Genomic DNA, 17,633 nt, shown 5'->3' on the forward strand with positions numbered 1-17,633 from the left:
CTGTATTCCCAGCTCACCCACTCAGTCAAGACTGCCAGACATTTCCCACAGAGCAATACGTTTATCCGATTACCCCTATATAGCCTGTATTCCCAGTTCACCCAGACTGTCAAAATTGCCATTTTAATCAAAGAGTGTAAATTTCAAATCAAGACCAAAACAGAACCTCTTTAAACAGTTGCCACACACAGCCACGTTTGCCAAAGTTTAAGTACTGAGCATAAGGGTGCATGCCCACTATCAGGGTTCATAGCATTTTAGATGCAGCATGTTTCAGCTGCGTTCAAAATGCTGTGTTGTACAGTACAAGCTCAGTGGATGGGTTTTATAGAAATTCCATGCACCTGTGCATCTACTGCAACGCAGTGTAAATTGACTTGCAGTGCGGCTTTCAGAGCTGCAAGCATATCAATTCTTTGCTGAAGAATTGCAAGCGTTCTCTGCAGGGAAAACACAGCGACAGACCGCAGTGCCTGAACCATGATTTTGGGCATGAGCAGCTGCAGTCTACTGTGGAGGAGACTTGCAGCCCTGGAGGCCAGGACCTGTTGCGTCCAGGACGCAGTGGGTCCTGATCATGAGCACATACCCTAATTTTAAAATGTAGGACTTTACAGAGCCTCTTTAATCAGTTGCCCACACAACCAAGAATGCCAGACTGTCCCTAAAAAAGCAAGAAGTTTAACAAATTTGTCCTATGTAGCCTGTATTCCCAGCACCGCACAGAGCCAAGATTGACAGAGTTCCACCACAGACCACCAAATTGTAAAAAAGGCCTCTAATCAGCCTCTTTCACAGGTTAACTCTCACAACCAAGATTGCCGGAGATCCACTACACATCATCCAATGTTTAAAAAGGCCCCTAAACCCGGTTGATCCTCACAGCTCTCATTTCCCGAGATCCACCACACAGCATTCAATTAAAACAGAGATAGGCCACAGAATCTCATCCAACAGAGTGCTCAAAACCCAGAATTGCCAGGTGCCTGATTTGTTGAAGTTCAAACTGTTTTGCTCATTTTCAAGGGGGTGACATTGAGGAAAAATGGCCATGCTCCTCAGGTGCGCTTTCAGCATGGCACTGATACATTTACTGCCTTTTTTTAACAGTTTCCACACTGGAGTCAATTTTCCACTCCAGTGGTGGACAGTCTAGTTGCAGCTTTTAAAAGCACGTAGTTGGATTTGGAATTGAGCCAAAGGTTCGAAGACTAGACTTGCTACTTCCAATCCCACCCATTTGCACTTGAAGCGGCTCATCCGTGCTGCTCAGTATCTATCTCGGTGAATCTGAGACATTTATTTTGAAAAAAATTATTGTTCACGCTGGCAGCTCTGTCTGAATACAACAGCTTTGAATAATGGACTAAGACTTTGTTTCCATTTGTGGGTTTGGTGGTACTGTAAAGACTCAACTACGCTGCCTGTACTTAGCAGGTTTGAACAGCTACACAATGCAAGACAGTATCAGATTTCCCAGAAACTCATGCATCCACATGTATTGCAGTGCTGTACACACACTGTTTTGTTTCTTTGACTTGATGCGGCTCACTCATGCTGCTCAGTGTCTATCCAGTGAATCCGAAGCATTTATTTGGAAAAATGATTGTTCTAAGCAAGCAGACATAAAACATTAGTGTCGTTTACCCACAGAGCAACAAGTTTAAAAAATAATGTCCCCTATGTAGTCTGGATTCCAAATTAACCCATACAGCCAAGATTGACAAGGTTCCCCTACAGACCACTGAATTTTAAAAAAGGCTCTAAGCAGCCTGTTTACCTGATTAACCCTCAAAGCTCTCATTGCCCGAGATCCACCACACAGCACCCAGTTAAAACAGAGTTTGGCTATCCAACAGAAGTGACAGGTGTCTAACTTGTTGAAGTTCACACTCTCAGGTGCCAACTCTGCGCTTTCAGCAGGGCACCAATTCTTTGACTGCCTTTTTTAACAAATCCTACTACACAGGAGCCAATTTTTCGCTGCAATGGTAATTGGTCTAGTTGATGCACTTAAAAAGCTTGTAGTTGGATTCGGAATTGAGCCGGAGATACGCCAGCTAGACTTGCTACTGCCAGTCCCAGACATTTACACTTTAAGGCCAGCATCACACTTGCGATTGACTCGCATGGGTGCAATGCGAGAAAATCTCGCATTGCACTCGAACCAATGCTAATAAAAGAGGCAGCTCCGATCTGCTTTTTTTTCTCAGTCCAAATCGGACTGAGAAAAAAAACGCAGCATGCGATGCATGCATGTATGCAAGCATGAAGTTTTTCATGCGAGTCTCTCCAATGCATGTTTATGGGTGCGAGAAAAAAACTGATGTCACACAGACGGCACCTGGACCTTCCTAGTGACATCCATTTTATGGATACAATTCTATCATGTAACAGAGAACACTGTGAATGCTCCTGTACAGGACTGTAATGACTAATAACTGCTGAGAAAAAAACGGATCACATATGGATTGAATACGGATTGCTCATGGACTACTGTCGTGAGAAAAATCACAGACTCGCATTGCAATTGTATTGCACACGTATCAACACTCGGAAATAGCTCATCCTACTCTCAGGCATGAGAATCGGACCGATTTTTCAATCGCAAGTGTGACGCCGGACTAAGAGGCTCGCCCATGCTGCTCAATGTCTATCCCAAGAATCCAAAGTATTTATTTTGAAAAAAGTTATTGTTCAAAGGAGACAGATCTGTCTCAAAAAACAATAGCTTTGAATAATGCAATAAGACTCCATTTCCATTGTTGGGTTTGGTGGTACTGTGGCCACTAAGGGGTACTTTAAATGTAGCAACATCACTAGCATCACCTAGTGATGTCGAGCGCGATAGTACCCGCCCCCGTCGCACATGCGATATCTTGTGATTGCTGCTGTAGCGAACATTATCACTACGGCAGCATCACACGCACATACCTGCTCAGCGACGTCGCGGTGACTGTCGAACAATCCCTCCTTCAAGGGGGAGGTGCGTTCGGCATCACCGCGACGTCACTAAGCGGCCGGCCAATAGAAGCAGAGGGGCGGAGATGTGCGGGACATAACATCCCGCCCACCTTCTTCCTTCCGCATTAACAGTGGACGCAGGTAAGGAGATGTTTGTCGCTCCTGCGGCTTCACACACAGCGATGTGTGATGCCGCTGGAGCGACAAACAACATCGTACCTGCAGCTGGAGTGACATTAGGAAAATGAACGACGTGACACAGATCAGCGATTTTTGACTTTTTTGCACTCATTCATCGGCGCTCCTAGGATTTACACATTGCGATGTCGCTACCGGCGCCGGATGCGCCGTGACCCTGACGATATTTCGGTAGCGATGTCGCAACGTGTAAAGCATACCTAAGAGATTACACTGCCTGTACGCAGCAGTTTTGTACCACTTTGCAAAAATGCATGATGCAATGAAGTATAAGGTTTCAGAGCTATTGCTACAGCAAGTCATGCTGTGAAAAACTGATTTTGGCTGGCTAGCTTGAGCTAATAGATTATACTGCCTGTACACTGCTGTTTTGTACCATAACATAAAGCTGCATGATGCGGCGCTGGATATGATTTATAATGAAATGCATCTATCAGGGTGCCTCACTCCTACAATGTATTTTTTTCCCTAACTGCACCTATTACTGTCCCTCACTCTAACAGCCTACTCTCCCTATTCTAGTGAAGGCAAAATGGCGCTACGGCCCGTGAATTGCCCTTTACACTGACCGCTTCATGGGGTGCGCCAGCCAATCACAGCCATGCCAATAATTGACATGGCTGTGATGGCTTTGAAAGTGCCCACAGCCTAAAATATTGCTGATTGGCTAGTCTGCAACCTTTTAACAAGCTTTATTCGGATGACAAACCCAAACAGGAAGCACACTTACAGACAAAAGTCTGTGTTCAGTGTTTAGCACCTGACACAAGGTGTTCTGTACGGACATCAAACTTTACAGTTCAGTTCGCTCATCCCAACTTAAGAGTGTTTATCCACTTAGCTGTTCAATAACCAACTTATAGAAGTCTCTCTAGGCTACTTAGTTTGATCTCATGCTAGAAGTTCTAGTTTTACAAGTTGCTTGCAAGTCACAAGGGTAATTTATAAGACAATTCTTTTTTTTATGTTTAAGAATATGTTTCAGGTTCCAAGCCACTTGGATTTAATATATTTGTATTGACATCAGACTGTAGTGTAGGAATACTGCATTCTATTGTGGCTATCTGCAGTAGCTGCAAATGAGAGTAGTATGGAGGTTTCAGCCTTAAGGCATAAATGTTGTTTTTGTTTTTTATCTGACAAATCAGTAATAGTTATCAGGGCCTGTGTCAGCACCTAGCACACCCGGGCAGGTGCTCGAGGCCCTGGACAGACGCAGGGCCCACTTGCAGGTCACCATCTTTACTGTGGCCCACGAGCAGATTTCCAGGGACCACAATGCTCAGGCCTGCAACCGCACTTTACCGGCTGCCGGCCCTTTAAACCCTTACTGCTGAACACTGCATTCACATGTATTGCAGTATGGGATTCAACTGTTGGCGGAATTAGTGCATGATGTGCTCCTGTCCCACAGATGAAGAGCAGCGGCTGCCTGCCTCCAGCATCCCTCAGTGCTGCATGTGCTCCCAGCGTCCCTGGTATGTGTATGCCCCCCTTTGGCCTCATTATGTATATTTCCCCCACTGTCCCCAGTAAGGTGTATGCCCCTCAGCATTCCCAGTAATGTGTATGCCACCACTGGCCCCAGTATGAGTATGCTCTCCAGCATTTCCAGTAAGTGTATGTCCCCCAAGTGTTCCCCAATGCTGCATGTGTTCCTAGCATCCCAAGTATGTGTATGCACCCCCACTGACCCCAGGATATGTATGCCCCCCCACTGGCCCCAGTAGGTGTATGCCCCTGAATGGCCCCATTAATGTGTATGCCTCATACTGGTCCCAGTAATGTGTATGCTAACAGTGTCCCCAGTATGTGTATTCCCCCCAGTGTCCCAAGTGTATGCCCCTCAATGTCCCCCAGTGCTGCATATGCTTCAGCATCCCCATTATGTGTATGTCCCCACTGATCCCAGTATGTATATGCCCCCCACTGGCCCCAGTAATGTGTATGCCCCCCCGGGCCCCAGTAATGTGTGTGTGTCTCCAAATGGTCCCAGTATTGTGCATGCCCTCACTGGCCCCAGCATGTGGATGTCCCCCCTGGCCCCAGTTTGTGTATGCCCCCCAGTGTTACCAGTAAGTTTGTGTCCCCCCAGTGTTCCCCAGTGCTGCATGTGTTCCTAGCATCCCCAATATGTGTTTGCCCCTCACTAGCCCCAGTATGTGCATGCCCCCCCTTACTGGTCATATTAATATGTGTGCCCTGCACTGGCCCCAGTAATGGGTATGCCTTCCAGCATCCCCAGTAATGTGTGTCCTCAAATGGTCCTTCACTAGTCCCAGTATGTGTATGCCCCCAACTGGCCCCATTATTGTATATATCACCAACTGGCCCCATTAATGTGTATGCCCCCACTGGGCCCAGCATGTGGATTCCTCCCACTAGCCCCAATAAGATGTATGCTTCCCAGTGACCCCAATATTTTGTATGCCCCTCAGTGTCCCCAGTAATGTGTATGCCACCCAGTAATGTACTGCATATTAAAAATACTTCTAATGTGACTTTGAATGTGTATGTATGATGAGTATATATATATATATATATATATATATATATATATATATATAATGTGTACGTCAGTTTATATAACTGTGTATATATTTGTCTATTTATATGTATTTTCTGAATTTGTCATCAACTACAGTATGTATATGTACGTATGCCTGTATGTGTATGTATCTGTGTATGTGTATGTCTGTGTGTGCATGATGCCCACTGAGACTTTTTTGCCTAGGGCCCACAACAACTGTATGTTTAAAGTAAAATTGATAATGCTCCCACAATATCTGAGTGCTGATGATTTAGCTTAAAACATAACCACCATTTTAATTTTTATTTCATATATCAATAGTACACCTGAAAATAAGCAACTTTCTAATTTTTCTTATCAGATAAATTTGCTTTTTTATCCATGAGAATTAATCAGTCAGTATCAACATTTTCAATTCTGAAATAAAATCTGAATTCAGTGAAGACTTTCCCATTACTGAGAAGGCAGTTACTGATAACATTATATGATAATAGAGGGGGAGGAGCTTAGCCTCTAACTCCTCCTTCTGCCTCTTGCTCCTTTCTCCTCCCATCATCATACAATGTCATAAGTAACCACTGCCAATTTTCTATGTCAATAATGGGAAAGTCTTAACTGAATACAGATTTTACCTGATATGAAGATTTTGATAATGACTGATCAATCCTGACAGAGAAAGAACCAGATTTCTCTGATAAGATATGCTACAAAGTTGCTAATTATATGTTTTAAATAAAATATATTATTAAATTAAAAGGGCAGTAATGCTTTATAGGGAACCTGTCAGGTCCCCTCTGTATCCAGAACCACAAACAGATCTGGGTTGTGCTAACAAGCTATTCAATGCCTTGTGTCATCAGTAGTGATGCGTGTGCCTGTCCGTTGTCACCACTTCCAACACCAGATTTAGGCTCAGTGCGCATGATCAACAGTCATTGCACTTCCGGTCATGCGGACTATGAAGCCGGGTGTATGCATCCCGGCTTCTGGGAGGGAGGTATAGTGTGCATGACCAGAAGTGCCGGGACTTCTGATAATGTGCACTGAACCTAAACCCAGCATCGGAGGCTGTGACAACAGACAGGTACACACATACATTCCGATGGTGCTGGGGATTGAATAGCATGTTAGTGTGCCGCCCCCACGCCTGTAGCAGCCGGGCTGCTCGGATCCGGACCCACTGTGTGGCTTGAGGGATCCTTCGGACCCGGGGGTCACGCGGACATGCCAAATGAAAAGGGGGACGTAGTTGTGCGGGCTTGGCCGTATGCAGTTCGTGACACCACCCACGGTGTGTGGTGAAGTGGTACACCACTTATGCTGTTGTGGAACACCCGGGGGAGATGTAGTGGCAGCTGGATGTTGACCCTCCGTGGGTAGGGATGGTTGCCCCGGGACCCTAAGTCTTTGTGTAGGGTATGGCGATGGCAGGGCCCTGCACGGCCGGACGTACCAGGGGGTGTTTGGTTACTCACAATTAAATGAATCACACAAGTCTTTTGGTAAACCAAGGTGCTGGTGGCTGGCCGCCGCGGCCGGTTGTACTCTGGTCCCCCATCTGGGCTGGTGGTTCCCGTCTTTTCCTCTGCACTAGTGTTGTTGTTCGTTTGGACTTCCCAATATAGAACACGGGAGTCCGGTCCCGACTCTTTGTGTACCTGAGGAGCCGTGCCCGTCTGACGCTGACCCGTGGGATCTACACACCCTGGGGGTGGCTCTATCCCTCTCTGTGGGTGGTTGTCTACTTTTCAGGACTTTGTTTGGGACAGGACCTAAAATCCTGCCCTCAATCGGTTGATTAGCTAGGCCGTTGGTTCCGGTCCTGGCTTCAGGGTCCGAGTACCCCCCTCTGTGCACGGTTTTCAGGTCGGGTCTTTGGTGTCGGTACCGGCGGGCTCCAACCCTGTCCCAGTCCACCTCGGATCTCCGGCTGCCGTCTTCCAGTCACCTGCCGACGGAGACCACCGTCTGCCACCTATCCAAGGTACCAGGGCTCCAACCCTGGCACCGTTCAACTTGAGCTTCTCCTCCACTCCTCTCAACTTGAACTCTGCACTTTTTCTGTTTGTTTTCCCGCCCTGGGCTGTCTAGACCCTTAGGTGGGCATTTCCTAAATGCCTAGTCCCGCCCACTGGTGTGCCTGTCTTGCCCTGAGGTGGGTGACTAGGGTTTCAGGTCGGCTGTATATAACCTAGGTGAGAGATGGTGTTATGCGGGGGCCTAATGTGTCACTACCTGGTTTTGCCAGGGCGTCACATTAGTATCCCTGTGTGCATGGTAACCTGCTAAGAGGATGGAATAGTCGGGGGAAACAACGCCCTTGGGACTAATTGCAGCCCTCATTAGCATATCATAAAGGGTCTTTTTAGAAATACTTTTTCCTTTTAGTAGCCATCTTGGATGTATAGGTTTTGATTACAAAAAAATAACGTTTATAAAATCAGCAGCTTCTTGAGTGACAGCAGCTGAGGATCAAAATATATCTGGGGAATCGATTTACTTTTTGCCTTGCAGGACCTGTGGAGAGGTCATACCCATGTGACTAGAAGGGGCAGGGCCTCATCCAACATAAAAATGGTGTTTCCTGGTATCAGCTTTGTTGGCTGAGGCCCCACCCCTTCTGGTCACATGGGTATGACCTTATTGGCGCACCATGTGAACCTGCCTGTATAAAGGCTGAATCACGGACTAAGGAGCCATTATGCTCTGAGTAGAGTAGGGACAGAATACTGTTCAAGTGAGGGACTATCAGGTTCCAGTGTGCGTACAGCACCAAAAAGCTCTATGTTGCAACTGTGCCACATTGTTTATCGGCTTAATCAGTGGAAAAACTATTTTATTTAACTGCACTGCAGCACACCATTTGTGGCAAATCTATGGAGCTGAGATTAGTGATGGACAAACCTGCAGATACTCGAGATTGGCGGGTCCAACTGGGTTTAAAAAAAAAAACAGTTCTGGTCCAGAATTGATCCCAAATATCCGGCCGGATGCTGGTCCCTACAAAAGTCTATGGGGACCAGAATCTGGCGCTTTGAAATGGTAGTAAAAGGGATAAGGGAATTGGAGTAAGAGTCTCCTGCTCTGCTCCAATGCTATTTCTAAGGCCGCTCATTATCGCTCATCCATATTCACTGCTTCCCCCACCCACCGGCAGTCCCCATATCTCTGATTGGTTGCAGTCAGAAGAGCCCCCACCCTGTGTGACAGCATGTCCAACAAGCTAATATTGGTGCCACCTGAGTTTAGCTGAGCAGAAAAGCAGTTTGATCTCTTGCAAGAGGTATGAGGGCTCCTAGTCCACCAGGCCTCTAAATGTCACTCATCCACCTCAATATTTCTTATGTTAATAGTCTAGGAAGCTAATGATATTTGGAACATCCACGTTCAAAAACTGATGCAGAAGGTGGTGACACCAAATATTAATCTGAATTAGATTTCCCTTTTGTTCATGCACTAAGTATTTTATTTGTAAAAGTAAGCTACAGTATCACTACTTCTATTTATTTTGAATAATTCTTAATTGGCGCTGCATTTCTTCCACATCTATGTTGAACTTTTGATTAGTACTGTATACATATACTGTATGTCTGCATATGTATATACACACACTTTATGCAGTACATTAATAAATGACATTTGTTTTTCTACAGGAGGAAGGAAGTGATAGCTATTCTGACCAGGTACGTGCATTCAAATCACTTTTAGTCATAAACTACCTGTAAAAATAGCCATAGAACTACAATATATTAATAATAGGGATGATATTACTTTCTGAAAATTGAGAGGAAATTGAAATGGCATCTGTTTCTTGCAGTACAATATAAATCTGCAGTGAATAAATGCAATTGTGATGCTTTGCCGGGCCTTTACTGCAGCTGACTTCAGTTTCTTGTTTGTGGGTCTTTCCACCATAACGTTTTTCATAAGCATGCAAAATACATTCTTGATGGGTTTGAGATCTGGTGATTGATGTAGCCATTGCAAAATATTTTACATCTTTGCCTTCAAAAAACCCAGTTTTGCTTTATTGTCCATCTGTACTGTGAAGTACCGTCCAATCAACCTTTCTACAGTTAGCTGAATCTAAGTAGAAAGTATAGCCTTGTACACCCAAGAAACCATCCGGCTGCTTCTGTCTTCAGTCACATCATCAATAAACACTAGTGACCCAGTGTCATTGGAAGCCATGTATACCCATGCCATGACACTGCCTCCACAATGTTTTACAGAGGATGTAATGTGCTTTGTATCATAAGATTTTCCAACCTTCTCCATACTTTCTTCCCATTATTCTGGTGCAGGTTAATCTTAGTTTAATCTGTCCTAAGAATCATTTTTCTACAACTGGGTTGGCTTCTTTAGATGTTTATTGGCAAAGCCTAAGGTGGCTTTTATGTTTAGGAATGATTAATTATTTGCACCTTGTAGAGAACTCTCTCTATTTGCTCTGTAAAGTTTTCTCTTATTGATAGACTTAGATACTGAAACACCTACTTCCTAGATGAGCGTGTTCTCCGCTTGCATAGGTGTGAAGGCGTTTTTTTCTTCACCATCCAAACAATTGTGTGATCATCCACTATAGCTGTTTTCTGTGAACAGCCGGGCCTTTTTGAGTTCCCAGTCTCATTAATTCCCTATTTTTTTTTTTTGCAGAATGTACCAAACTCTTGATTTGGTCACTCCTTATATTTTTGCTCTCTCTCTCATGGATTTCTTTTTTTTTTCAGCTTAATGATGTCCTGCTTCTGTTCCATTAAGAGCCCCTTTGTCAAATGCCACACCTGGAATCAGCTGCAGACCTTTTAAGTGCTTAATTGATGATAGATTAATGAAGGAATAGCCCATGCAGCCCATTATAAAGATTTTGAGATAATAGTAAAATTGTACAATGACTTTTGGTCTCTTGGAAAAGAAAATTAAAGAGCTGTAATTCCTAAACTGGTATTCTAATTACTCTGTAAATATAATCATATTAAGGCTGGACTCACATGAGCGTATGGCATCCGATGCGAGAGCATCGGATGCGATATGCTAATGTCCCCCGGCTCAGGCTCTGCTGCGTGCGTGAGCCGAGTGTCATGCGAGTGTAACCCGATCTGGCGATCGGGTCACAGCTGTGACGCTGAGTGCGGGCGCAGCGGAGGAGAGGGAGGGGTTAATCCTCCCATCTCCTCCACTGTCAGCCTGTGCGTATATCGCACTGCACTGGGATAACAACCGAGTACAGTCCGATGTATCTCTCGCATCCATTCACTTGAATGGGTGCGAGGGATACGGCTCTCGCAGACAATCGCAGCATGCTGCTTCTTTTCTCGCATCCAGAATCTGGATGCGAGAAAAGCTGACCAACAGCTCAACCTCAATGCCTGACATTGGTCAGAGTGCAATGCGAGAATTTCTCGCATTGCACTCGTCCGATTTTCACGCTCGTGTGAGCGCACCCTAAAGCTGATAGTCTGCACTTTAAGTCCATATTTATTACACTAGGGAATAGGAAAATTAGTGCTTGAGATATTTATCCTGTTTTTAGGTCAGTTTTTGTCTCTGATTTTAAATTTGCCCTTATTTTTCTTCCATTAGCTCTAGTTAATGAGATGTGATATACCTGTGTTATCTGCTCTGTGAAGTTTTTGATTGAGTTGACACTTAACATCTGCATGACTTAAGGGGGCTTTACACGCTACAATATTGTTAATGTTTTATCATCAGGGTCACGTTGTTAGTGACGCACATCCGGCGTCATTAATGATATCGCAGCGTGTGATACTTACCAGCGACCTTAAGCGACCTCAAAAATGGTGAAAATCGTTCACCATGGAGAGGTCATCCCAAAACCAAAAATCGGTAATGGTTGATTATCGATGTGGTTCGTCGCTCCTGCGGCAGCACACATTACTGTATGTGACACCGCAGGAGCGAGGAACGTCTCCTTACCTGCCGCCGACCGCAATGCGGAAGGAAGGAGGTGGGCGGGATGTTACGTCTCGCTCATCTCCGCCCCTCCGCTTTGATTGGCCGGCCACTTAGTGACGTTGCAGTGACGTCGTTGTGATGCCGAACGTTCCTCCCCCTTGAGGGAGGGATTGTTCGGCAGTCACAGCGACGACGACGACCAGGTAAGTGGGTGTGACACTGCCGTAGCGATAATGTTCGCTGCGGCAGCGATCACACGAAATCGCATGCACGACGGGGGCGGGTGCTTTTGCGTACGATATCGCTAGCAATTGCAAGCAATATCGTAGCGTGTAAAGTCCGCTTTATTCTGTAGAGGCTTCTGTGATCCCTGCATAGATAATGCTTCCTCACCTAGTCAAGCATTAGGGCTACAATAAGTAGTCCAGTCAGCAGCAACAGCTACAGAATATTTGAAGATGATGAACCAATTGTCTAAACTGCCATTGCCACAGATTTCAGCAGAGACACACTGGCTGAACACATAGTGAAGTTTCTAAACATGTTCGTGCATAATTCATTTGTTTTCTACTCTTTTTTTCTTTTATTCCTCTTAGCACCATTTTAAAGAAAAACCCATCAAAGAGGTCAGTATACGTAAAGCATAGTGTCACTTTATGTGGTAATAATGCTTGAACACTTCAATAGTCCCGATGATTCTGAGAAGTTTTTTTGCGACACTTTATACTTCATGATAGTGGTTAATTTTGGTCTATGTTTTTCGTCTTTATTTATGAAAATATAAAAAAAATTGCAAAACATTTGTAAATTTCACAATTTGATTTTTATATTTTTATGCCCCTAGGCCCTCTTCACATGTAAGTGAAAAACACACGCGTTTTTCACTGAAATGTTAAAGGTGCATATGTCCCTCCTTGTGCTGTAATCTTTGCACATGTGTGATGTCCGTGTGCTATCCATGATAATACACGGAGATCAGCCACTTATACTCACCTATTCACGCTTCTGCTGTCTGTGGTGCTGAACTCTCCCGGATGCTGTTTCCGGCCACTGCTGTCTCACCACTGCAGCTATTTCCGGGTCAGCTGTGCAGTGCATGTGTATGAGATTAATTAGCCGGTTTGGAAGCAGGAGACAGCAGTGGCTGAAGACAGCGTTGCTGGAGAAGGTGAGTTTAAAAAGTTTTTTATTTTCAACCTACGTGGTTTTCTGGTACGTGTTTCACGGATCACACCACTGTGTGGTCCATGGGACATAAGTGATGCCAGAAAAATATGGACATGTCTCCGTGTGGAAATCACAGACATGCATGTACACTGCACGGAGACACGGTCAGTGAGAAATCACTGATGTGTGCGGGGGCCCACCTCCTTCCATCCTCATTGCCGGAGGACGCAGGTAAGGAGATGTTCGTCGTTCCTGCGGTATCTCACATATTGATGTGTGACACCGCAGGAATGACAAACAACCAGCGGCATGCACCACCAACGATATTATGAAAAGGAGCGACATGTCAACGATCAACGGTTTTTGACGTTTTTGTGATCGTTGATCGTCGTTCCTTGGTGTCACACGCTGCGATGTCACTAACGGTGCCAGATGTGTGTCACTAACTATGTGACCCCGACGGTATATTGTTAGAGATGTCGCAGCGTGTAAAGCACCCTTTAGGGCTCTGTATATGGAGTCCAAAAACTATTGCATGAAATTCTGCACTCCAAAAGTCAAATATCACTCCTTCCCTTGAGAGTCTTGCAATATGACCAAACAGTACTGTGCAATCACATATGGGGAGTAAGAAAAAAGAGGGGTAACCCCGCTCACCTGTTCCCGAGACCACTAGCTGGACCATGAACGGAGTTAAAGGTCGGCAAACCTGAGCAACACCAATTAAAGGAGGCTGTTTCCAGCAACCAGATCCAAAGTTGAATTTAAAAAATACAAAATTTTATTTCATGATCATTAAAAAACGTTCCATCATGACATCATGGTGAATTAGCTGGGAGTATGGGTTTCTAACATGTTGTTCTTAAGCGGGCTTTACGCGAGACGATCTATCGTGCGATATGTCGACGGGGTCATGGTTTTCGTGATGCACATCCGGCATAGCGCACAACGTCGTCTCGTGTGACACCTCCGAGCAACGCAAATCGTGAGTCGTGTACTTGTCGACAACTTTCATAATATCGTTTATTTTCATGGGTGCAGGTTGTTCATCATTTCCGTGGCATCACACATTGCTCCGTGTGACACCACGGGAACGATTAACACAGCTTACCTGCGTCCCGCGGCACCCGCCGGCTATGTGGAAGGAAGGAGGTGGGCGGGATGTTTACATCCCGCTCATCTCCACACCTCCGCTTCTATTGGCCGGCTGCTGTGTGACGTCGCTGTGACGCCAAACGTCCCTCCCACTTCAGGAAGTGGACGTTCGTCACCCACAGCGAGGTCGTCTGGAAGGTAAGTACGTGTGACGGGGGTTAAACGAGTTTATGCGACACGGGCATCGATTTGCCCGTGATGCAGAAACGACGGGGGCGGGTACGATCGCTCGTGCTATCGCACGATAGATCGACTCGTGTAAAGCAGGCTTTAGTCTGTCTCAGACTTCTGGTTGCTGGAAATATCCTCCTTTAATTGCAATCACATATGGGGTATTTTCATGTTCACAAGAAATTGTGCAATAATTATGCAGTCATTTTTACCTATTTCCCTTGTGAAAATGTAAACTCTGAGGCGCAAACAACATTTTAGTTGTAAAAATATAGTTGTTTTTTCTTCACCCTCAATTGTAAAACATTTTGTGAAACATATGTGGTGTCAATATGCTCACTGCACCACTTTCATTAAGAGATTTAATTTGTAAAAAGGGGTTACGTATAGGGGTCTCTGCTGTTCTGACACCTCAAGGGTCTGATAATATTACATGGCACCACAAACCATGCCAGCCAAATATGCACTCCAATATGGCACGCCTTCCCTTCTGAGCTTTGCACTGTGCCTGGAAAGTAGTTTCCAACCTCATGTAGAATATTTCCGTACTAAAGATAAATTTCATAACAAATTTCGTGGTCAATTTTTTCCCCGTTACCCTTGTGAAAATTAAAAATTTGGGCCTTCAGCATATTTTTTGGTTAAAAAAACATACGGTAATATTTAATTTTCAAGGCTCAATATGATAAAATTCTGTGAAGCACCAATGGATTCACAATGCTCACCACAACTCTAGATAAATTCCTTGGGGGGGTGTAGTTTCCAAAATGGGGTCACTTATGTAGGGATTACAATATTTAGGCACATCAGGGGCTTGTCAAATGTGCCATGGTGTCTATTATTCATTCCATAGAAAAATCAAATGGTGCTCATTGTCTTCCGAGCCCTGCCGAGCTCTCACACAGTAGTTTTTCAGCACATATTGGAAATTGGCATACTCGGGAGAAATTGCACAACAATATGTATGGTTCATGTTCTCCTGTTACATAAACTAACATTTTTATTTGAAAAAGTAATATTTCATTTTTTTCCTTCCGCATTGCTTTAGTGAAGCACTTGAAGGGTTAATATTAATACGTTTTTGGGATGTGGTTTTGAGCTGTGTGAGGTGTGCAGTTTTTAGAATGTTGTTACTTTAGGCATTTTTTGTCACATAGTCCCTTCAAAGTCATTTTACCCATAGTCGCAGCGTGTAAAGCACCCTTTAGGGCTCTGTATATGGAGTCCAAAAACTATTGCATGAAATTCTGCACTGCAAAAGTCAAATTTCACTCCTTCCCTTGAGAGTTTTGCAATATGACCAAACAGTACTGTGCAATCACATATGGGGAGTAAGAAAAAAGAGGGGTAACCCCGCTCACCTGTTCCCGAGACCACTAGCTGGACCATGCACGGAGTTATAGGTCAGCAAACCTGAGCAACACCAATTAAAGTAGGCTGTTTCCAGCAACTAAGTCCAAAGTTGAATTTAAAAAATACAAAATTTTATTTCATGATCATTAAAAAAAATTCCATCATGACATCATGGTGAATTAGCTGGGAGTATGGGTTTCGAGCATGTTGTTCTTAAGCGGGCTTTACGCGAGACGATCTATCGTGCGATATGTCGTTGGGGTCACGGTTTTCATGACGCACATCCGGCATAGCGCACGATGTCGTCTCATGTGACACCTCCGAGCAACGCAGTATCGCTCACAAATCGTGAGTCGTGTACTCGTCGATAACTTTCATAATATCATTTATTTTCATAGGTGCAGGTTGTTCCTCGTTTCCGTGGCATCACACGTTGCTCCGTGTGACACCATGGGAACGATGAACACAGCTTACCTGCGTCCCGCGGCACCCGCCGGCTATGTGGAAGGAAGGAGGTGGGCGGGATGTTTATATCCCGCTCATCTCCACCCATCCGCTTCTATTGGCCGGCTGCCGTGTGACGTCGCTGTGATGCCAAACGTCCCTCTCACTTCAGGAAGTAGACGTTCGTCGCCCACCGCGAGGTCGTCCGGAAGGTAAGTACGTGTGACGGGGGTTAAACGAGTTTATGCGACACGGGCATCGATTTGCCCGTGATGCAGAAACGACGGGGGCGGGTACGATCGCTCGTGTTATCGCACGATAGATCGACTCGTGTAAAGCAGGCTTTAGTCTGTCTCATACTTCTGGTTGCTGGAAATATCCTCCTTTAATTGCAATCACATATGGGGTATTTTCATGTTCACAAGAAATTGTGCAACAATTATGCAGTCATTTTTACCTATTTCCCTTGTGAAAATATAAAATCTGAGGCGCAAACATTTTAGTTGTAAAAATATAGTTGTTTTTTCTTCACCGCTCAATTGTAAAACATTTTGTGAAACATATGTGGTGTCAATATGCTCACTGCACCACTTTCATTAAGAGATTTAATTTGTAAAAAGGGGTTACGTATAGGGGTCTCTGCTGTTCTGACACCTCAAGGGTCTGATAATATTACATGGCACCACAAACCATGCCAGCCAAATATGCACTCCAATATGGCACGCCTTCCCTTCTGAGCTTTGCACTGTGCCTGGAAAGTAGTTTCCAACCTCATGTAGAATATTGCCGTACTAAAGATAAATTTCATAACAAATTTCGTGGTCAATTTTTTCCCCGTTACCCTTGTGAAAATTAAAAATTTGGGCCTTCAGCATATTTTTTGGTTAAAAAAACATACGGTAATATTTAATTTTCAAGGCTCAATATGATAAAATTCTGTGAAGCACCAATGGATTCACAATGCTCACCACAACTCTAGATAAATTCCTTGGGGGGTGTAGTTTCCAAAATGGGGTCACTTATGTAGGGATTACAATATTTAGGCACATCAGGGGCTTGTCAAATGTGCCATGGTGTCTATTATTCATTCCATAGAAAAATCAAATGGTGCTCATTGTCTTCCGAGCCCTGCCGAGCTCTCACACAGTAGTTTTTCAGCACATATTGGAAATTGGCATACTCGGGAGAAATTGCACAACAATATGTATGGTCAGGGCCGGATTAAGGTTGGTGGGGGCCCCTGGGCAGAAAATCTGGTGGGGGCCCCATAACGTTAACATTTTTAGCCATAACAGTAAAGCTCGAACTGTAGCATTTAGATATAAATCCAATGCACATGTGTCTTATCCTGTTCTGCCACATTCAGATTTACAGTACTACAATACAGACACAGTCCAGGATAACTCACAGCTGTCCACTTACACAGAAAGATCGAGGATCGCGCTGTTCCCTGCTGCCATCGGTGGCCCCTTGACACGATCACGGGAAGTCGATGGTTGCTATGGTAGCGGCGGGCCATGTAATGACCCCTGTTGCTATCATGACATATTTTCTGTTACAGTCGATAGAGCGCCGACTCACACAGGAATGCTGTATTTCTGCTAATCAGAGCTGTACAGCTCTGATCAACAGGTATGCACAAGCGATCAGACTGCTGATCCTTATAGCTCTCAAGGGGACAAGTAAAATAAATACAAAATGTAAAAAAATAAATAAAAAGTTCAAATCATGCCTC

At 44.7% G+C, this 17,633-nt stretch overlaps 1 protein-coding gene across 1 annotated transcript in view; it reads left to right on the forward strand.

Annotated features, from left to right (window-relative positions):
* Positions 1 to 17,633, forward strand: part of LOC142302326 (uncharacterized) — a 306,787-nt gene that overhangs the window by 162,473 nt on the left and 126,681 nt on the right. The window contains exons 6-7 of the mRNA XM_075343388.1: positions 9,346 to 9,375; positions 12,205 to 12,234. Coding sequence (XP_075199503.1) covers positions 9,346 to 9,375; positions 12,205 to 12,234 — 60 coding nt within the window. The remainder of the gene's footprint in view (positions 1 to 9,345; positions 9,376 to 12,204; positions 12,235 to 17,633) is intronic.

Source organism: Anomaloglossus baeobatrachus, chromosome 4 (genome assembly GCF_048569485.1).
Source record: "Anomaloglossus baeobatrachus isolate aAnoBae1 chromosome 4, aAnoBae1.hap1, whole genome shotgun sequence".
NCBI lineage: Eukaryota > Metazoa > Chordata > Amphibia > Anura > Aromobatidae > Anomaloglossus > Anomaloglossus baeobatrachus.